Source organism: Oncorhynchus clarkii, chromosome 12 (assembly GCF_045791955.1).
Source record: "Oncorhynchus clarkii lewisi isolate Uvic-CL-2024 chromosome 12, UVic_Ocla_1.0, whole genome shotgun sequence".
In the NCBI taxonomy this organism is placed as follows: domain Eukaryota; kingdom Metazoa; phylum Chordata; class Actinopteri; order Salmoniformes; family Salmonidae; genus Oncorhynchus; species Oncorhynchus clarkii.
In genome coordinates, this window is record NC_092158.1 from 80,220,915 (window position 1) to 80,244,331 (window position 23,417).

The 23,417-nt window shown below is 43.2% G+C and overlaps 1 protein-coding gene across 2 annotated transcripts in view; it reads left to right on the plus strand.

The window, feature by feature from the left end:
• LOC139421439 (transmembrane protein 104-like) overlaps positions 1–23,417 on the plus strand; it is an 85,162-nt gene that overhangs the window by 57,337 nt on the left and 4,408 nt on the right. For both annotated transcript variants that reach the window (XM_071172347.1, XM_071172348.1), the window contains one exon: positions 2,513–2,606. In XM_071172347.1, coding sequence (XP_071028448.1) covers positions 2,513–2,606 — 94 coding nt within the window. The remainder of the gene's footprint in view (positions 1–2,512; positions 2,607–23,417) is intronic.

A 23,417-nucleotide genomic window follows, 5' to 3' on the forward strand; every position in this document is an offset into this window, starting at 1 on the left:
GCACATGGCACCTGATGCCCTCTCCCCTTGCCCACACTCCCTCTGTTCCTCTCCTCCCCATACTGTACACAAGCCATGCCTCTCTTGCCTCCAGCCCTGCCCCTCTGCCAGCCTTCCCTTCCGGTCCTGGCTTTGGCATTGCTTGCCAGTGTGATGCCATCCCATTCCCCATCCTATTTGTCATTACCATCACAAAACCTTGTTGGCAAAATGGTTTCTTTCTTCTCTGCTCTCCCTGTCAGAGATAAAAGGCTCTCTCCAACTTTCTGTAAGTCAATGCTGGCCTTCACCGACAAAGCCTTATCAAGATACAGCACAGAGCTGTTTTTGCTGTTCGTATTCTTTATCCATTTGAATTGTTTTGTGTTTTTGTGTTGCTTCCTCTGGCTGTTGTGCTGTGGTTAAGTGTAGTCCAGTGTCCTGAGGTCTTATTGTCTGGCTGTGGTGGGAGGTTGTAATTGGTTAGAGGAGGTGTCTTGATTCATGTGTGGTGCTAACTGCACAAGAAGGGTGAAATTCATCAGCCACCCCACAGACACTATGCCTCCCCACTCGTATTATTAGCAAGATCCGTTTGAAAATTATAACTTTGTTTCTTTTCTCTTTCATGAGAGAGACAGAAGTTTGCATCATCTTTTGTTTTCTTACTTTTTTGTTTGCTTTAAAAGACATCTTTCTTTCATAGCAGACCCACTCAGCTCTCCCCTCCAGCCACATGCGCACTACTGCCTTAACACCAGGCCAACACCAGAGTCTCATCCACAGAACTATCTCCTCTTCTGTAGAGACCATATGTTGCCTCCAGCTATGGCAGTGAAAAGGTCCCGTTCTAACATGCTCTTCACGTTGATGGAGAATCTCTGTTTATATGGGTCTTTGTCCGGTCCAGTAGACTCTCTCTCTCCAATGTAAAGCCTTGAGGGCCCTTTTTATTTTCCCTTTATTTAACTCGGCAAGTCAGTTAAGAACACATTCTTATTTTCAATGACGGCCTAGGAACAGTGGGTTTACTGCCTTGTTCAGGGGCAGAACGGCAGATTTTTACCTTGTCAGCTCAGGGATTCGATCTTGCATCCTTTCGGTTACTAGTCCAACGATCTTACCACTAGGCTACCTGCCTCCCTATTCTTGAAAAGCACATATTCCCCACCTCTGAGATGGCATATACCATGTCTTCTCAGGCCAAGAGTGGTAGCAGTCCATCACTTGCTGGCAGATGGATGGGAGGTATCATCAGGCCTGTGATGGACTGTTGTCTGGCTGGAGGATGAAGTATGGCACGTTAGACTGTCTCATACCACAGGTACAGAGACAGACCCAGACACCACTGACCATTCAGCGCTGAAATATGTCTCACTGTCACTCAACCGTTAACGACTTAACCTTCTTTAGGACACTCCACACTTTCCATAATGCCTCCTCCATTACACATTAATGACTATTGCAAATTAATGTCCGTCGCTCCAAGATGTAGTACATTTTCGGGAATTCTGCACTGATTTGTAGCAGTCACCCGTAGCTGGTATTAAGTGCTATTCAGCACTTTCATCTCCTGACACCTGGGATTCACAATTCTCCTCCATAATTCTGGAAATAATAAAGTTTTAAATGAGTCTGGTCCCACCTATCCCACCCTTCCCTGTCGGCTGGTCCTTGGTATTAGCATTCAGCCAGCACTGTACCCTTCCCTGTCCCCAGTGGATGGCCTCCTTGTGCAGGTAGAGGCTGTCTACATTCTCTGTCCTGTCTCACACTTATTTCACCAACATTGACCTCTGTGTCCTGCCCTCACAACCCATGGGCCCACCCTGTAAATACAGCACAGAGGGAAGGGAGAGCTGAGGGTGGAGTTAGGGAGGTTCATGGGAGGGGTCAGAGGTCCTGGCGATGGAGAGTGACTGGAGCAGATCGGTTTTCTGAGTGGAACATTTCTCCATCTGTATCTTTCTGTCTTTCTGTCCCCACTTTGGTGTCCTGATTGAGCTCTCACCCCCAGGCCCTGTTAGAGATTATTGTGTCTGACTGTGTGAGTTCTACCCTGCAGGCTCCTCTTCAGATGACATGCCACTGAAGTGACTGGCCTTGAGATCACACGTCACTCAACCTCCACTATCATACATGGGATTGTCAGAGAGAATGGGATAGATGGGGAATAGAGAGAGGGGGCTGAAGCCACTGATGATTGCAACTCTCGATAAGACCTATCTTTGTTATGAGGCAATCGGTACTATGATGGCCTCATAGGATTTCAACTTACATTTTTTATTTTGGGGTTTGGTGTATATTGGGTGGAAAGAGAATAAATAGCCTCATGTTCTCATGAAAACAGAGTTTTATTTCTTTTCATCTTGGAAAAATCCAATTGTATTATTTGTCATTTATTTCCCATGCTGTGGACCTAGAAAAGCATAAATGTGGAATTATAAACACAACCCAAACACACACTGGTTTGTGAATATGTTGTATAAAGTGATTTCCAATGTGTTTTAAGATGATCTCTCCCTCTCTACAGAGCATCTTCACTGTGATGTTGGGCCCTTTCGTCTTCTTCGATGCTCAGAAGACTAAATACCTCCAGATCCTCACCTCACTCATGCGCTGGATCGGTAAGAGTAACCTATCTTACCTTAAGGTATACAAACACCATAGGCTGATAAAGGTTGCTCTGGACAGACTCAAGGCATGCATCTTCAAATAATCACATTAAATGTGGATCTCAATTTGTTTTGTAGCTCAAGCTGTGAAATTCCCAGGAACTTTATTGAAATGGTAAATCTGTCATGGGTATTTATTTAGGAAGTGCTTTAATGTGCATTATCTCCAAGTTTGTTTGCATGATGGAGGGTGTGTCATTCCTTCGATTAAATATCACACTCCATTATCCCCGGGTCACAGTCTCACGCCTTCTCCCAGATTGCTCTTTGTCACTGTTGCAAATGTTTAGGAAAAAAACACTTTATTCCACCTGGCTGACGTTCTGAACCTTGGTGGGAGCAGTCCTCCTCTTCATCTTCCTCTTTCATTCCTCTCCCCTCTCCTCTCCGTGGCTCCTGTGCCTGGGTCCGTCGATCATACGGCAGTCCCGCTCCGTGTCCTGATTCCCATCTCCTCTCATCCCTCAGCCTGACAGGCCTGACAGCCCATCCCAGGCCTGATTGGACCGTCACTCACAGGGCGACGGACAAAAATAAACCGCCCGTCCTGGACCTGCTGTTAAAATCACAACACTACTGAATCATGGCTCTGCCGCCACCCTCGTGTGGGCATACTACTGGCACCCACAACAACACACAGGGCAGACACACACACAGACGCGCATGCGCACACACACACACACACACACACACACACAGTTGCGTGCACATAAACAACACACACTGTCCATTATCTGGCTATCGACAAAGCACCCTGGGATTCTGGCTACACCCCTCCCACTCCCTTTAATATCCCCGCCCTCCCCTGGCTCTACCTTTGATTGATTGGCTGTGTCACCTCTACAGGCCTCTCTACAGCACCAGCTAATGATTCAAAATGGCCGCAGTGGCAGCTCTTTGTTTCCTTACTGCACCGGTGCCACAGAGCATGGGGATAGATGGCCTGCCGTCAAAGTATAGGGCACTGAAAGCTGAGGTGTTTATGCAGCCATCAAACACAGGGTTGGAGACCATTTTAAATCCTATAAGACAAACATTATGGGCTCGAAGTTTAGGAGGTACAGACGGCTGAAGAAAAATGAATGGGCTAGACAGCATGCTTGAGTCCTAAATCTCTAGTGTCAACAATTTTGTATTTTTTTTTAGTTTAGGTACATTTCTAATGTTTAGCTCATCTCAGAGGAATTAACAGGAGACCTAACCTAATTGATCAATTTAACCTCTTAGAGCTACCCCCCTACTTTTTTCAATTTCCGCCTGAAGACATATCCAAATCTAACTGCCTGTAGCTCTGGCCCAGAAGCAAGGATATGCATATTATTGGTACCATTTGAAAGAAAACACTCTGAAGTTTGTGTAAATGTGAATTGAATGTAGGAGAATATAACACAATAGATCTGGTTTAGATAATACAATGAAAAAAAAATATATATATTTTTATTGTTGTATCATCAACTTTAAAACGAACAACATAAAACAAACATTCAGATATAATGATGGGGACAATTTCAGTGAAAAATATAAGAGGGCAACAGTACTTGTGCAACGTTTCAGAATGATAACTTCCATAATGAGTGTGCTACATGACATTTATCATGAAGTCACCCAGGTGTCCCACACAAGTAGCCCAAATGTACCCAAGTGGCCAAATATATACATTTACAAAATGACATGGGTAACTATTTACACACTTTCAATATTTGGAAGACCCTCAGTCCTCTATCAAATCAAATGTATTTATATAGCCCTTCGTACATCAGCTAATATTTCAAAGTGCTGTACAGAAACCCAGCCTAAAACCCCAAACAGCAAGCAATGCAGGTGTAGAAGCACGGTGGCTAGGAAAAACTCCCTAGAAAGGCCAAAACCTAGGAAGAAACCTAGAGAGGAACCAGGCTATGAGTGGTGGCCAGTCCTCTTCTGGCTGTGCCGGGTGGAGATTATAACAGAACATGGCCGAGATTTTCAAACGTTCATAGATGACCAGTAGGGTCAAATAATAATAATCACAGTAGTTGTAGAGGATGCAACAGGACAGCACCTCAAGAGTAAACAGCAGCAAGGCCAGGTGGACTGGGTACAGCAAGGAGTTATCATGCCAGGTAGTCCTGACGCATGGTCCTAGGGCTCAGGTCCTCCGAGAGAGAGAATTAGAGAGAGCATACTTAAATTCACAGGACACCGGATAAGACAGAAGAAGTACTCCAGATATAACAAACTGACCCTAGCCCCCCGACACAAAAACTACTGCAGCATAAATACTGGAGGCTGAGACAGGAGGGGTCAGGAGACACTGTGGCCCCATCCGATGAGACCCCCGGACAGGGCCAAACAAGAAGGATATAACATCACCCACTTTGCCAAAGCTCTACACAATATTGTTCTGCTGAGGTATAATAAATAGATATACAGTGGGTCAAAAAAGTATTTAGTCAGCCACCAATTGTGCAAGTTCTCCCACTTAAAAATATGAGAGAGGCCTGTAATTTTCATCATAGGTACACTTCAACTATGACAGACAAAATGAGGAGAAAAAATCCAGAAAATGACATTGTAGGATTTTTAATGAATTTATTTGCAAATTATGGTGGAAAATAAGTATTTGGTCACCTACAAACAAGCAAGATTTCTGGCTCTCACAGACCTGTAACTTCTTCTTTAAGAGGCTCCTCTGTCCTCCACTGTATTAATGGCACCTGTTTGAACTTGTTATCAGTATAAAAGACACCTGCCCACAACCTCAAACAGTCACACTCCAAACTCCACTATGGCCAAGACCAAAGAGCTGTCAAAGGACACCAGAAACAAAATTGTAGACCTGCACCAGGCTGGGAAGACTGAATCTGCAATAGGTAAGCAGCTTGGTTTGAAGAAATCAACTGTGGGAGCAATTATTAGGAAATGGAAGACATACAAGACCACTGATAATCTCCCTCGATCTGGGGCTCCACGCAAGATCTCACCCCGTGGGGTCAAAATGATCACAAGAACGGTGAGCAAAAATCCCAGAACCACACGGGGGGACCTAGTGAATGACCTGCAGAGAGCTGGGACCAAAGTAACAAAGCCTACCATCAGTAACACACTACGCCGCCAGGGACTCAAATCCTGCAGTGCCAGACGTGTCCCCCTGCTTAAGCCAGTACATGTCCAGGCCCGTCTGAAGTTTGCTAGTGAGCATTTGGATGATCCAGAAGAAGATTGGGAGAATGTCATATGGTCAGATGAAACCAAAATATAACTTTTTGGTAAAAACTCAACTCGTCGTGTTTGGAGGACAAAGAATGCTGAGTTGCATCCAAAGAACACCATACCTACTGTGAAGCATGGGGGTGGAAACATCATGCTTTGGGGTTGTTTTTCTGCAAAGGGACCAGGATGACTGATCCGTGTAAAGGAAGGAAAGAATGAATGGGGCCATGTATCGTGAGATTTTGAGTGAAAACCTCCTTCCATTAGCAAGGGCATTGAAGATGAAACGTGGCTGGGTCTTTCAGCATGACAATGATCCCAAACACACCGCCCGGGCAAAGAAGGAGTGGCTTCGTAAGAAGAACTTCAAGGTCCTGGAGTGGCCTAGCCAGTCTCCAGATCTCAACCCCATAGAAAATCTTTGGAGGGAGTTGAAAGTCCGTGTTGCCCAGCAACAGCCCCAAAACATCACTACTCTAGAGGAGATCTGCATGGAGGAATGGGCCAAAATACCAGAAACAGTGTGTGAAAACCTTGTGAAGACTTACAGAAAACGTTTGACCTCTGTCATTGCCAACAAAGGGTATATAACAAAGTATTGAAAAACTTTTGTTATTGACCAAATACTTATTTTTCACCATCATTTGCAAATAAATTCATTAAAAATCCTACAATGTGATTTTCTGAATGTTTTTTTCTCATTTTGTCTGTCATAGTTGAAGTGTACCTATGATGAAAATTACAGGCCTCTAACATATTTTTAAGTGGGAGAACTTGCACAATTGGTGGCTGACTCGATACTTTTTTGCCCCACTGTTTATATAGAGTACAGGGAACATAAGGTTGAATATATTATTATAGATCTACTGTCTCTTTTATATTATGACATTTCAGCTAGATCTACTGTCTCCATTATATTATGACAGACCAGCTAGATCTACTGTCTTTATTATATTACAACAGACCAGCTGTATCTACTGTCTCCATTTCACTTTGGCCATTGTTGTGGGCCTGCCCTCCCCTCAACAGCCTCAAATAGGCTATTTCATGTGGGTTGGGGAGACACATTTCATCACTTTTCATTACATAATTTCATCACATTACATTTTTATATATTGCTTCTAAAATTTAAAAAAATCACAAATAATATTTTATATTATTAATTTCAAACAAGGGCATTAGCATGAAAATAATTTACCAGTCCAAAACGGTGACATTGTTCCTCTTCTGCAGGCACGTTACAGATTATACACAGTGGCTACAACGGTGTCCTCTCCGTTCAAAAAAATATTCCTCCACTTGGGAATCGCTAAATGAATCGTCCTACAACAATCTCTGTCTCACTTTTCCGATCAATTTCTTCTAATATTGTGCGTACATCTGTATATCTAGACTTAGATTTAGCTTTCCCTGACTTAGTCGCCATACTGTTTGATATATTATCAGCTGAATCTGCGCATTTACCAAAACAACGCTGTGCGTAAAATGCGTAGCTCCTTCCGAAATAAAACTTCAATAGCGAATGACTCTCTTTACGCCGGAGTTTACGACATAGGTTGGTCTTCCAACACACAACCATTGCATATTGTCATTTACCTCAGCTCATTGGCTATCTACCCAGCTAGATTTCAAGACGATCAGTGGTCATTGGGTTAAAATACAGTCAATCAACGAAACCGTGGTCATATCATTGGTGCACATTGCATATTGTCATTTACCTCAGCTCATTGGCTATCTACCCAGCTAGATTTCAAGACGATCAGTGGTCATTGGGTTAAAATACAGTCAATCAACGAAACCGTGGTCATATCATTGGTGCACAGTGATGTCATTACTTGTTGTCTTCAAATCGGTTTATTTCAGTCAATACGTCCCGCGAAATGGCCCATCAGGTTTGGTTGTGTTACAAACAAACCAGTTGATTGCAATGAAACCAAACATGACTGGAAAAGTCACGTTTTGTGTGGGTTATTTACCTGGAATGTGTCGTCAAATGAAATGAGACGGAATTCACGACACAAGCGGTTCACAAAATGTTTCGTGTTTTAAACGGTTTTTATCAAACAAAAGATCATTCATTGTGTAACAATGAGCATTGGGATTGCAAACAGACGAAGATCGTCAAAGGTAAACAATTTATTTTAATGCAGTTTGTGATTATGTTATGCCTGTGCTGGTTGAAATTGTTTTTTTTATGGGGCTCTATGCTCAGATAATCGCATCGTATTCTTTCGCAGTAAATCCAGTTGGATTAGCAAGATTCTAGGCTTTCGATACATGTGAGACACTTGTATTTTCATGAATGTTTAATATGACCATTTATGTAGCGATCACCGTATGTTGTGGAATTTCAGCCTGCTACCGTGTTCCGTGCTCAGAGAGGTTAAGTACTGCTTTTATTTTTTTATTTTTTCATGAAAGGCAAGTGGCTGTCTGAAGACGTATTCAACTGATTTTGCCCTCTGAAATTCGTGTTGAAGAATTTTCTGGCAATTTATGTGGTGCCGTTATCAGGACTGGGGCAGCATAGCCTGTCTGACCTCTCCACCCTGTCTCTACAGTTTTTCTAGTCTCATTTTGACACCGAAACAGCATCTGTCTGTACTAGATTTGCTGCTAAACTGTTAGGGCTTGTTTGTCTGGCTATACCAGCCTATCCAACTCTGAAAGAGAGAGCTCACTGACAATGGTCTCAAGAGTAATTGGATGCGCAATAAAAAATAGAACCGGCAAATGGATAAATGTTACTCCATTCGGTAACGCATAATTTTCAGCTTCCAAGAATTGTGTACAAATCCTTGTGACATGGGGCTGTGCATTATGCTGAAACATGAGGTGATGGCGGCAGATGAATGGCATGACAAAGGGCATCAGGATCTCATCACGGTATCTCAGTGCATTCAAAATGTGATTTTGTTTGTTGTCTGTAGCTTATGCCTGCTCCTACCATAACCCCACCGCCACCATGGGGCACTCTGTTCACAATGTTGACATCAGCAAACCGCTCGCCCACACATCTGCCCGGTACAGTTAAAATCGGGTTTCATCCGGTCTCAGAAGATCTGCAGGTGAAGAAGCCAGCTGTGGAAGTCCTGGGCTAGCATGATTACAGGCCAGTTGGACGTACTGTCAAATTCTCTACACTGATGGCTTATGGTAGAGAAATTAACATTCAATTAATCTGGCAACAGATCTGGAGGATTTACTGTGGTCAGCATGCCAATTCATGCTCCCTCAACTTGAGACTTCTGTGGCATTGTGGCAAAACTGCACATTTTAGTGGCCTTTAATTGTCCCCAGGGATGTAAACAAATGTGTACACAACATGTTACCGAAATACGCTATTTGCGCATATGGGACATTTTTGGGATCTTTTATTTCTGCTCATGAAACATGGGAAGCACTTTACATGTTGCGTATATATTTTTGTTCAGTGTATATATTCGTTTTTTATGGCATGATGCTCTGGCCATAAACTTAAAGCGAGCGAGTGGGTTCAGCACAAAGGGTACCACTTCAAGGCAAAGTATTGATTACCGAGCCAATGCATCATCAGCCAGAATGTATTCTGGGTCTTTTTCTCCATGACTGTTATTAAGTCATTTATACAATCTTTAGCTGTCCTTCATAGGTAACCTATGTTTTCCAATTCTTCAAACGTTTCCCATTTAAAAGCGATTTTGATTATGTATGTGGTCATTTCGAGGGCCTTGTCTGCTGTTCCCACATGCTTCAAGAGGGCCACCATTGTTCCTGTTCCCAAGAAAGCTAAGGTAACTGAGCTAAACGACTACCGCCCCGTAGCACTCACTTCCGTCATCATGAAGTGCTTTGAGAGACTAGTCAAGGACCATATCACCTCCACCCTACCCGACACCCTAGACCCACTCCAATTTGCTTACCGCCCAAATAGGTCCACAGACGATGCAATCTCAACCACACTGCACACTGCCCTAACCCATCTGGACAAGAGGAATACCTATGTGAGAATGCTGTTCATCGACTACAGCTCGGCATTCAACACCATAGTACCCTCCAAGCTCGTCATCAAGCTCGAGACCCTGGGTCTCGACCCCGCCCTGTGCAACTGGGTACTGGACTTCCTGACGGGCCGCCCCCAGGTGGTGAGGGTAGGCAACAACAACTCCACCCCGCTGATCCTCAACACTGGGGCCCCACAAGGGTGCGTTCTGAGCCCTCTCCTGTACTCCCTGTTCACCCACGACTGCGTGGCCACGCACGCCTCCAACTCAATCATCAAGTTTGCGGACGACACAACAGTGGTAGGCTTGATTACCAACAACGACGAGACGGCCTACAGGGAGGAGGTGAGGGCCCTCGGAGTGTGGTGTCAGGAAAATAACCTCACACTCAACGTCAACAAAACTAAGGAGATGATTGTGGACTTCAGGAAACAGCAGAGGGAACACCCCCCATCCACATTGATGGAACAGTAGTGGAGAGGGTAGCAAGTTTTAAGTTCCTCGGCATACACATCACAGACAAACTGAATTGGTCCACTCACACAGACAGCATCGTGAAGAAGGCGCAGCAGCGTCTCTTCAACCTCAGGAGGCTGAAGAAATTTGGTTTGTCACCAAAAGCACTCACAAACTTCTACAGATGCACAATCGAGAGCATCCTGGCGGGCTGTATCACCGCCTGGTACGGCAACTGCTCCGCCCACAACCGTAAGGCTCTCCAGAGGGTAGTGAGGTTTGCACAACGCATCACCGGGGGCAAACTACCTGCCCTCCAGGACACCTACACCACCCAATATTACAGGAAGGCCATAAAGATCATCAAGGACATCAACCACCCGAGCCACTGCCTGTTCACCCCGCTATCATCCAGAAGGCGAGGTCAGTACAGGTGCATCAAAGCTGGGACCGAGAGACTGAAAAACAGCTTCTATCTCAAGGCCATCAGACTGTTAAACAGCCACCACTAACATTGAGTGGCTGCTGCCAACACACTGACACTGACACTGACTCAACTCCAGCCACTTTAAAAATGGGAATTGATGGGAAATTATGTAAATATATCACTAGCCACTTTAAACAATGCTACCTTATATAATGTTACTTACCCTACATTATTCATCTCATATGCATACGTATATACTGTACTCTATATCATCGACTGCATCCTTATATAATACATGTATCACTAGCCACTTTAACCTGTTGCGACGACCAAACCCGGATCCGGGATTCTATTTATAGACCTACGCTCATTACCATAACGCAACGTTAACTATTCATGAAAATCGCAAATGAAATGAAATAAATATGCTATCTCTCAAGCTTAGCCTTTTGTTAACAACACTGTCATCTCAGATTTTCAAAATATGCTTTTCAACCATAGGAAAACAATCATTTGTGTAACAGTAGCTAGCTAGCGTAGCATTTAGCGTTAGCATTAGTGTTAGCATTTAGCAGGCAACTATCACAAAAACAAGTAAAGCCTTCAAATAAAATAACTTACCTTTGAAGAACTTCTGATGTTTTCAATGAGGAGACTCTCAGTTAGATAGCAGATGCTCAGTTTTTCCAAAAAGATTCTTTGTGTATTAGAAATAGCTCCGTTTTGTACATCACATTTGGCTACCAAAAAAAAATAAAAAAAATAAAAAAAAAAACGAAAATTCAGCCCTCAAAATGCAAACTTTTTTCCAAATAAACTCCATAATATCGACTGAAACATGGCAAACGTGGTTTAGAATCAATCCTCAAGGTGTTTTTCCACATATCTCTTCGATGATATATCCTTCGTGGAAGCCTGGTTTCTCCTTGCTCTCAAATGGAAAAATAATTGTACCTGGCTTTGCGCTCCAATTTCGACGCAGGGACACCAGGCGGACACTTGGAAAATGTAGTCTCTTATGGTCAATCTTCCAATGATATGCCTACAAATACGTCACAATGCTGCAAACACCTTGGGGAAACGACAGAAAGTGTAGGCTCATTCCTTGCGCAATCACAGCCATATAAGGAGACAATGGAAAACAGAGCTTCAGAGATTCTGCTCATTTCCTGGTTGACGTATCATCTTGGTTTCGTATGTAGAATGAGTTCTGGGGCACTTACAGTTTTCTTTCCAAAACGGTCAATAATATGCATAGTCGAGCATCTTTTCGTGACAAAATATTGCGCTTAAAACGGGAACGTTTTTTTATCCAAAAATGAAATAGCGCCCCTAGAGATCCAAGAGGTTAACTATGCCACTTTGTTTACATACTCACCTCATGTATATACTGTACTCGATACCATCTACTGTATCCTGCCTATGTTGCTCTGTACCATCACTCATTCATATATCCTTATGTACATATTCTTTATCCCCTTACACTGTGTATAAGACAGTAGTTTTGGAATTGTTAGTTAGATTACTTGTTGGTTATTACTGCATTGTCGGAACTAGAAGCACAAGCATTTCGCTACACTCGCATTAACATCTGCTAACCATGTGTATGTGACAAATAAAATTTGATTTGATTTTATTTTAAAAGGATGTGTTATGCTCTCAAGGCATTAATTGTCTATCCTGTTAAAGATACTGTGCTTTATCGTTGCCCTGCAGCAAGAAAATGGGACTCTGGAGTGATTCATTTCACCTGTTATCCATTTTATCACGTGTCCTCTGACTCATCTCCTCACTCTGATTTAGCTCCACTCTTTTCACCCACTGAAGCTGCTGAATTGGACACGTTGTTGGACCTGAATGCATACGCGTGTACTGTAGCATAGCTTATGTCTTGGTGAAGGTTGTGACTTAAGGTCTTAAGGTTGTGACTTTGGTCTCAAGGGAGGAATTTAATACCCGTAACAAGTCCTCCAGGTTTTTTTGTTTTCAGTCAAATGATTTCCATAATGACACTTGATGTTGTACAGTATGATACATTTTTAGACAGCAATTATATTAATGTTCTTGTCACTCTGAAACCATATCACAACATCGAACCACATTATTCACATTTTTCACAGGATTCTCACCTATTGACAACTCATATATTTTAATAAGCAATTAGTACTACTGAGTTTTTCCTTTTTTTGCCAACCAGTATGCAGTTATCCTTAAAATATAACTGCATTATAGCAAACTGTCTTACAAAACTGACAGTGCATGTTAGTCACCTTTTTCTTCATTTTTACATTAACCTGCATTTGCTGGATTTAATTACTTTCCACCACTATTTGTCTTCCCCATTCGCTGGATTTAATTACTTTCCACCACTATTTGTCTTCCACATTTGCTGGATTTAATGACTTTCCACCGCTATTTGTCTTCCCCATTCGCTGGATTGAATGACTTTCCACCACTATTTGTCTTCCACATTTGCTGGATTGAATGACTTTCCACCACTATTTGTTTTCCCCATTTGCTGGATTGAATGACTTTCCACCACTATTTGTCTTCCACATTTGCTGGATTTAATGACTTTCCACCACTATTTGTCTTCCCCATTTGCTGGATTTAATGACTATCCACCACTATTTGTCTTCCCCATTTGCTGGATTTAATGACTTTCCACCACTTTTGTCTTCCCCCACTGAGGACATGACTTACATAGTAGTCCATATGTGCAGTCCTCTTGTAACTCCATCTCCTGTCCCGGTTGTGATCCCATCACTCAGCTTGTAGCTGCTTCTGTCCATGGTCCCACTTGGTCCCACTTCGCTGGAGCCATTAGAAACTATTTGTGTAGCCCTGTTTCCAGACCCATTTGTGTTTCCCCTTTGTGTTCCTGTTTATTATTCCTCCTACTCTATACTCGGTTCCCCTGACCCATCTTTTAATGTCACAGTTCTGTTGCCTGATGACCTCATAGGTTCTTAGTTGAATGACTATATCGCTCACATACTGCACCCAGTCTCTATGAACTCCCATAGGTGCTCACACGCTCGTTTGTTGAAACCCATCTCCATTGGGTGAGTTATGTGAATAGATAAAGCTTGCTGCCTTGTTACCTTGTCCCCATCCTCTCTAGCAGCACACTGTGAAGAGAAAGAGGGCGATCATTATCTGCACTCGACAGCAGACCGGGAGAAGGGTTAAGAGCCGGCACTTTAATTGATATTGAGTGGAGAGGAATAGATGGAAAGGCACCTAGCTCGGTAAACGAGCATTCATCACCCCTCTTCTGTCTCCACAGGGATGGATGGATGGATAGGTGAAGAGCCTCCGAGGCGCTATTTATTACCCTTACAGCCATGGCATATAGATCCTACTGTATGCTGGGAATGGAGAAATCATGCATTCTGAGAACACTGTCCTCCCACTGTCACATTTGTTTTTCTAGACATGGTGAGCTACACCACCCCAGCCAAGCTTTGTGTGGAGTAACCTCCGGCTCAATAGGAAAAGAGGCTGTGAAATGAACTAGGGCTGTTACTCTCTCTGGAGAAATGAATAGCTGAAACCACAGGCCCCAGCCCACAGTGATCTGTGGATCCCTATCCAGTCCATCCCACTGTCTTGGTTTAGGGAGTAACCAGGGAGCGTGACAGCTATCTATTCCCATTTCAAGCAGAGAGAGAGGGTAGTATTTGTTTTTGAAGGTCAGGGAGGGACCTCTACTAGTGGCTGATTGAGCGGAACCTAAGAGTTTGCCCAGAGAGGCTAATGCAGAGTGCGTCTCACAGGGAATGTTGAAGTATGGCTGGGCGTTCATTAACTTTCCAACATCAGCACAGTTCAGAAGTCCTGAAAATTGCATTAAAGGAAAACTCCAGATTCGAATGCATCATTCCTTTTCTTATCACAACGGACATTACTTCTATACCACGGAGTTGTTCAGATAGAAAATAGGTCTTCAATCAAATGTATTTATAAAGCCCTTTTGACGTCAGCCGATGTCACAAAGTGCTGTACAGAAACCCAGCCATTAAACCCCAAACAGCAATGCAGGTTTAGAAGTCTTAGTTTGACACTTCTCTTTCAGAAACAAAACATAAACAGAGCTCAGATCCTAGGTCCGCTTTACTCACATCTCTGGTGACTTTTGATATATAGAGAAATGCATGTGGGCAGCGTTTTTCCCTATTTGTTTTTGGGCACCTCTCCTTGATCCTGTTTAGCATTGGTGTTTGGTGTTTCATTTTGTAATGAGAACTTCGTTTTGATAGTGAACACAGTTTATAGGAGGTGATTAGGGGAAAACTTGTAGGATGTCTTCTGCTGTGGTGTTGCCTGGGGTCAGTTGTAGCTCAATACCCTGACAACTAAGCCCTTAATCATGACTGTTGACTTCCGTCCCCCACTCACCTCACCATGTTGTCGTCGTCGCCTCCATTTCCTTGTCTGGGAGGGAGGTGAGGGAGGACTGAGAATGTAAGACACAGTGCTTCTAGAATGTAGTTGTAACCGCAGTCTGGCGTTGTAGTTTATGCTCTTTCTCAGGGTTTCGTCATTGATCTGCAGGAATACTAGAGGTCAAATGCACAACTTGCTTTGAACATTTTACGTTTGTCTCATTTGAAAAAAAATGTCAGGTCTGAACAGGATTTGATATTGAAGACAGAAGCAGACGAGAATTTGCTTTATTCTTACCTTGTCTGCCTTGTACGTCCATTGCATCATGAACCAAGCTTTCTATGCTCAATAAATTATTTGAAATGGTCAAAAGAAAAAATACATTTATATTCTGCACTCACTGAATGTTTAATTACTGTTGGATGGGTAATTAAACATTTGACTTCTATTAGTTTGTTATGCCATTTTTTTTTAAATGTCATCAGTAGCACAGAAGAGGTTGTTGGTTTTAAACGTTTGTGGTTGAGAAGTTGAACGGGGAAAGAAAAAAACTGACCTCAAGGCATCCTCAAGCGGATTTGTTTTCGAGATCCCAGTGTTTGGAGCGTGGCTTAGCTCAGCCTTATGGTAAAGAAGGTAGGTGCATTTTGTTTCTTATCTTTGGCCTAATGTGCAATTTGCAGCGGCATGGCTGAGTGATTGGACTAATTGATGTTTTCGTGAACACTGTAGATAACGTCATGGAGTTGAACTCTGCTCTGCCCGGTGGAGTTGAGCTGCTGTATGGGGTGTTAAATGGCAGCCCTGCTGCAGTACTGCACACCCTGTTCGCGGGGCTTGTCTCAAAGTAGCCAGGCTAGCAGGCCATTATCAGCAGCTATCACACACGCCGTGGCTGTCCTGTCCCCCTGCTTCTGAACCAAGACTATGCCATTATAGGACATCACCAAAAAACATCTGCAGTAAAAGATTCTGCAAACCTAGAAGTCGGGCAAACTGCCAGAGCTGCTCATTACCACTGAGACTCAACCAAGTGGTCTCATCATGGAGCATCTCGTTTAAAGGGCAACTCCACCACTTTTCAAACTCATTTTCATTATCTCCAGCACAATACGAGTGTCTACATATGTGAAAACTGTGCATTTCTATGTTTTATAGAAATAAAGAACATTAAAATGTTTTAAACACTATGAGATCCGTGGTGACGTGGGGAGCAAGAAAATACCCTCACTCTGGCTAGACACTTGTTGCAGGTTTTGAAAATCAGTTTTTAAATATTTTTACTTTTAATCCTATCCTGTGATGAGAGAATGTCCTTTCTTGTTGTTTTAACCTGTCTAGGACTGGCGGAACCCCCCGCAACAGCCGGTGAAAGTGCAGGGCGCCAAATTCAAAACAACAAAATCTCATAATTAAAATTCCTCAAGCATACAAGTATTTTACACCATTTTAAAGATACAATTCTCGTTAATCCAGCCACAGTGTCTGATTTCAAAAAGGATTTACAGCGAAAGCACCACAAACGATTATGTTAGGTCACCACCAAGCCACAGAAAAACAGCAATTTTTCCAGCCAAAGAGAGGAGTCACAAAAAGCTGAAATGGAGATAAAATGAATCACTAACCTTTGATGATCTTCATCAGATGACACTCATAGGACTTCATGTTACACAATACATGTATGTTTTGTTTGATAAAGTTCATATTTGTATAAAAAAATCTGAGTTTACATTGGCACGTCACGTTCAGTAGTTACAAAACATGTTGTGATTGTGCAGAGAGCCACATCAATTTACAGAAATACTCATAATAAACATTGATACAGATACGACTATTATACATGGAACTTTAGATAAACCTCTCCTTAATGCAACCGCTGTGTCAGATTTCAAAAGAACTTTACGGAGAAAGCAAACCATGCAATAATCTGAGTACAGCCTTTATACAACAAAGCAGCCAAAAAGATACCCATAGCGCGCCAGACCGAGGCTGTGGCTCTCTGCCAGACCACTCACTCAAAGAGCCCTTATGGGCCCCTCCTTTAGAGTAGAATCCTCAAAACAGGTTCTAAATACTGTTGACATCTAGTGGAAGCCTTGGGAAGTGAAACATAACTAATATCACCCTGTATCTTCAATGTGGGCTGAGTTGAAAAACTACAAACCTCAGATTTCGCACTTCCAGGTTGGATTTCTTCTCAGGTTGTTGCCTGCCATATGAATTCTGTTATACTCACAGACATCATTCAAACAGTTTTAGACTCTTCAGAGTGTTTTCTATTCAATACTAATAATAATATGCATATATTAGCATCTGGGACAGAGTAGGAGGCAGTTCACTCTGGGCACGCTATTCATCCAAAAGTGAAAATGCTGCCCTCTATCCCAAAAAGGCTAACCACAGATCATAGAAATACTGTTTTCACAAATTATGTAAATACTGGTTTGGTGCTGGAGGTAATGAATGGGAGGTTGAAAAGAGGTTGAATTGCCCTTTAATTAATGATGGGATGATTGCTGCAAAGGAGTGCTGCTGGAGTTGGACTTGGATTTTAATCTATTAAGCAATGGAAGTAGCAAGAGGCCAGTTTGTATACCAGTAGAGATTAATGTTCCTATCTACTGTCAAAGCCTTTGCTAGAATAATATCCCATATGTCTTTTAATGTCAGAAAGATGAAAGTACATGAAAAGCCCTTGACCTGTCAACTGTTATTATAGACTCTTCTTACCACATCAAGCGCAAAAGCATTGCTACAGAGAGTGTACTACTCACAAAATCAGAACAGTGGTGTGCTTCAAAGCTCCTCACCTGAAGTAATTTTGTGCTCCTTAACCTCTCTGATCTCCCCATCCCGGATCCGGGATCGTGAATACAGACTCAAGCTCATTACCATAACGCAACGTTAACTATTCATGAAAATCGCAAATGAAATGAAATGAATCTATTTGCTCTCAAGCTTAGCCTTTTGTTAACAACACTGTCATCTCAGATTTTCAAAATATGCTTCTCAACCATTGCAAAACAAGCATTTGTGTAACAGTATTGATGGCTAACGTAGCATTTAGCATAGCATTTAGCGTTAGCATTCAGCAGGTAACATTTACACAAAAAAACAGAAAAGCATTCAAATAAAATAATTTACCTTTGAAGAACTTCAGATGTTTTCAATGAGGAGACTCTCAGATAGCAAATGTTCAGTTTTTCCTGAAAGATTATTTGTTTAGGACAAATCGTTCCGTTTTCTGCGTCACGTTTAGCTACGAAAAAACCCCTGTATCCAGGATTGTGTAAATCTATCAGCAAGCTCATTAGCATAACACAACGTTAACTATTCATGAAAATGGCAAATGAAATGAAATGAATCTATTTGCTCTCAAGCTTAGCCTTTTGTTAACAACACTGTCATCTCAGATTTTCAAAATATGCTTTTGAACCATAGCTAAACAAGCATTTGTGTAAGAGTATTGATAGCCTAGCATTGCATTAAGCCTAGCATTTAGCATGCAACATTTTCCACAAAAACCATAAAAGCATTCAAATAAAATCATTTACCTTTGAAGAACTTCAGATGTTTTCAATGAGGACACTCTGTTAGATAGCAAATGTTCAGTTTTTACAAAAAATATTATTTGTGTAGGAGAAACCGCTCCGTTTTGTTCATCACGTTTGGGTAAGAAAAAAAAAAAAAAAAGTAATTAAAACGCAAACTTTTTTCCAAATTAACTCCATACTATCGACAGAAACATGGCAAACGATGTTTAGAATCAATCCTCAAGGTGTTTTTCACATATCTATCGACGATAAAATCCATCGTGGCAGTTTACTTTCAATTCTGAAGAAATGGAACGCGCATGGACCTACAGATTACGCACACAGGACACCGGGTGGGACACCGGGTAAATGTAGTCTCTTATGGTCAATCTTCCAATGATATGCCTACAAACACGTCACAATGCTGCAGACAACTCGGGGAATAGACAGAAAGTGCAGGCTCATTCCTGGCGCATTCACAGCCATATAAGGAGACATTGGAACACAGCACCTTCAGAATCCGGGGCATTTTCTGTATGAAACTTCATCTTGGTTTCGCCTGTTGCATTAGTTCTGGGGCACGCACAGATAATATCTTTGCAGTTTTGGAGACGTCAGAGTTGTGTCTTTCCAAGGCTGTCAATTCCATGCATAGTCAAGCATCTTTTCGTGACAAAATATTGCGCTTAAAACGGGCACGTCTTTTTATCCAATAATGACACAGCGCCCCTATAGGTTCAACAGGTTAATGAAGTCAAGGAAACCCGTCCCAGGGCAGCGGCTGAAGAGGAGTCCCTCTTCCACAGATACTGTATTCTACAGCTACTTGGGGGGTTGAGAGTGCCGGCCAACCTTGGCTTAACCACAAACGCTTTGTTTGCTACCACTGGAGATACAACTGTAAGGGCCTCCTCTGGGGGGCGTTTAAATTGAAACATTCCCCACAAGGTCATTGCCATACCCATTGAAGTGCTATATATCACCGATGGCAGTTATGTGGATGTGATATGTGACTGTTTGACACCTACACAATGCACTCCATTCCTCCCCGATGCCGTGTGACGAGTGTAACCTGCAGACAGGCGTGTAGAGCAGAGAGTGTTAATGTAAAAGTCCAGGTAATCACCATATCATCAGAGATATCTCTGCAAAGAAAATGTCTCATCCCATCTGAATTAATTTGTTTTTCACCTGAGTGTCCATCGATGGAGAGGCAAGAAGGAGTTTCCATTGTTAATTGAGAATTACCAGGAGGATGAAACGAGTGCTTCAGATTAGAATCCCATCAGGAAGTCAATGACACTGCCCTTTAGAGAGAGGAGAGCAATATGGCCGCAATAAGGAATGTAAAATGTATATATTTTTTGATGCAATAACTTATTTAATACTGGCTCTATGCTATCAGCAATGGCTGTTAATCTTGTAATCTGACTAACTACGTTGGATTTTCTCTCCAGACATACTGTCCCCGTGCCTCTAAAGCCCTCCTAGTGATCAAAGATTTCCTCCTATTCTTTGCCGTTAGACAGATAAAACCAGTGAGATTCATAGCTAAGGCTGCACCAAGTACTATAAAACCCACACATGGTTGCCCTAACTCATGTAGCATGATCCAATTGCAAAGGAATGATGAATGAGTACATTATCAAAATGTACTTTGTTCTACTTAGTGTTCAGTTCTTTCATCTGATCGACTTTCAATCTCTTTCAAAGATAAGAGGAGTTAGTTCAGTGCCTTAAGTAAGACAAATGAGGCCTTGTCTTTAATGAGCACTAAAGCATGATAGTTGGGATCAGAGCCATAGAGAAATTCTCTGCCACTCCAACTTTAGGGGACAGAACTACAGTAGAAGGGTCGACTATGCTTTTTTACAGATCACTGTTTACCTTTGAACCGCACTTGTTCTCTATCACAGATGTGTGTTTGTCAAGCAGCTGCCAAAGTAATTATTCAAGTTGTGACCTGGCTATGGCTTCCCGATCTATAACCCAGAAGGGAGCACCAGTTATTTGGGTGGGTTCCATTCAGCCGCTCCAGTATACCTGCTCAAAATGGAGCCGTGTCAAAGATTGCTACCAATGTCATTCCATTCTAATACCATGTGATGCATCCTGACCTGAAAGTCATGGTTAAAAAAAGATCTTTCCCCCAAACTCTCCCTGCCCTTCACACGGTCTGATCAGCCTGTGTTGATATGCCTTTTTGCCATTCACTATCAATTTGAGGCGCAATGCCGAGCCTCCTTGTCCCGACCTTAGCCTGTGCCGCCGTATGGTGGGAAAAGAGCAAAGTTCTCTATCAGCTTTTTAAAGCGTGGCCCTTCCCTCATAAAATAGCCAGTCACCGACCGTGTCACCAGGGGTTTTACAGTTCAAACCCTGCCGAGAGGAGTGCGTTGGGCTCCGGCATCAGAGGCAGATACATCAAGATGAAGAAGACTGTAACATAAATACCAGTGCCATTTTCCTCCAGGCTTCCATGGGCCTCACCGAGGGGATAAGAGGGGAGTGTGATGAATCACTGTGCTTGTTGTACCACGACAACCTAACATTTAAGCCTTGCTGGCAGAGAAAAGACCTGTTGCTCTGGTGAAGGTTAAGCATCTGTACACTAGCCGTGCGTGGCGTCCCGTCCTATAAGACTCTTAATTAAACGCCCTCCGCCCATGTTCCTTCCTGTATAGCCTGTTACCGTTAATGTCAGGGAATAGAGGAGAAGCGTCTCCCGCTGTCCGTCCTCTGTCATGACCAGCGGGACGGCTCCTTTTGATGGCTGTTTCACACACAGCGGATGTACATTACTTCTCGGGGAGAGAGAGGGAGAGTACAGCAGGCAGACTGTCATACAGCACATTGTGTTCCATGCCTGAAGTGAGAGGGACAGCTGATAACTATCCCCACCTACAGTCTCTCATGTCCAGTCGGATGAAGATACAAAGACAACGTCACTACAATACATACTGTGTTCTCAGAGTCCCAATGTGGCTCATGTTAGCACATTGAGTGTTGACCTCATCTGCATAGTTTTTCCATATGTTTTGACGTGATGTCTTTGGGGATTATACTTGTTGTGAAGGTGTTATTTGCTCTTATTTGCCGATGTCCTTGAGTGCTGGTCCACTGCCCACTGTCCCATTCTCTATATGTGTTAAAACAGGATTCTGCTCTGGCTGCTTCTCCTGTCCTGAGCCAATGTTGACAATGGATGGAGGCCAGGTATCCATTAAATCTTGACTATCTGAGCTTTAATCCTCAACAGGTCTGGGGCTTTGGCCACTGCTGGGCATCTTTATCTCAGTGTCCACCCCAAACTAAGTCCACACAAAGCACAAGGGAAAACTTGTTTTTAAGAGTATCTTGTCCTATTTTAAGATGAGTAAGTAATCACATTAGTAAAATTAAGATGTTTGCATTTAGCCTGTTAGTTAACAACTCTTGTCTTATTTCTGCTTGTTCTCTCCAAAGGCATAATCCCACTACTTGTTAGCTATCCTACTACCTCTGTCATTGGTCGTTTTTCCCCCATCCCCTCCTCGGAACATTTTGTCCTTGTAATTGGAGTGAATCATTTCATCCCCCTGACATACATTAAAGTGCCACGGCAGAAGTACACAGTACCTGATTAATAGGGGCAGATTAAAACTCCACGTTCCCAGCCCCTTTCCCCCCTTGCTAGCTCTGGAATATTTCACCTGTGCCCTGAAGAGTGTAAAAACCCCTAACAGTGGAGGATTGGATCAGAGGACTCCACTCCTGTCCCGACCTCACCTGATGCTAGTGAGAGACCTTGAAGGAGGATGAGGCTGCCGGTGGCACCCCTCTCCCCTGTCTCCTCCCTATACCCCCTCCCACCGCCCCAGTAGCTGCAGATGAATTGGTAATCCGCTGGCCCCTCACTCAGGCCCTATCTAAAGAGCCAATCCATCCTCCCCCCTGACACTGATGGGTTGCCTCTCCTGACAATTGGGCCCAGATGGATGTTGAGATATTGCCGGCAAGTACAAGAGCGATTTGGCTCTACTCTAACCTGCATAGCTACACAGGGCTGTGTGGGTGTGTTTTGAAGTGGGATCCTAGTGGTATGGTGTAGTGGGGTGAGTAGTGAAGCAATGTGCGTTCTGAACGTCACCCCGTGTGAGTGTGATGAAAGCTGAGGAGTGGGCCGTGGAGTGCGTCTGTGACTGATTCCCAGTTTAATGGCCTGATTGGGTTTGGGAAGGTGAGGAGATTGGGGGGGGGCAGGCAGGACTCTTGAGCCTTTAACAAGACTGGCATCCATGCTTAAAGCTCTGATTTAGTAACGCCCAGCCCAACAGCCACAGAGGCAGTCGCACCAATCGATTTGGGGATGGCCTTTGCACAAACAGTATGAGGTGGAGACGCTGACGCCTTTTGTACCACCCAGCCTCCAACCTCTGCTGACTTTAGGTTGGATGAACTGAGAGTCAGAGAGCCTTCACACACTGTATATAATCCATAGCATTCCTATAGGCTGTAGTCTTTGCCTGCGGGATAGTTTCTGGATCAGGCAGCTGGAAGGCAATATCTTACTAAGTGGTTTCAGTATTATCCTCATGAGGCATAAAGCTTCCTGCCCTTTGATGGGGGGGGGGAGTTTAGTTCATAACTAGATGGACTGCATATTGTTTCTGCAGTCAGCTGACGGATGCACGCTTGTGTTTCTACCTGGATGGCCATGCTCAGGCATTAGCAGCATGGAGGACAGAGGAGGAAGCTGAGTTATGTGTCCGTCCTGGCCAGCTCAGCACTCTCCCACAGCCCA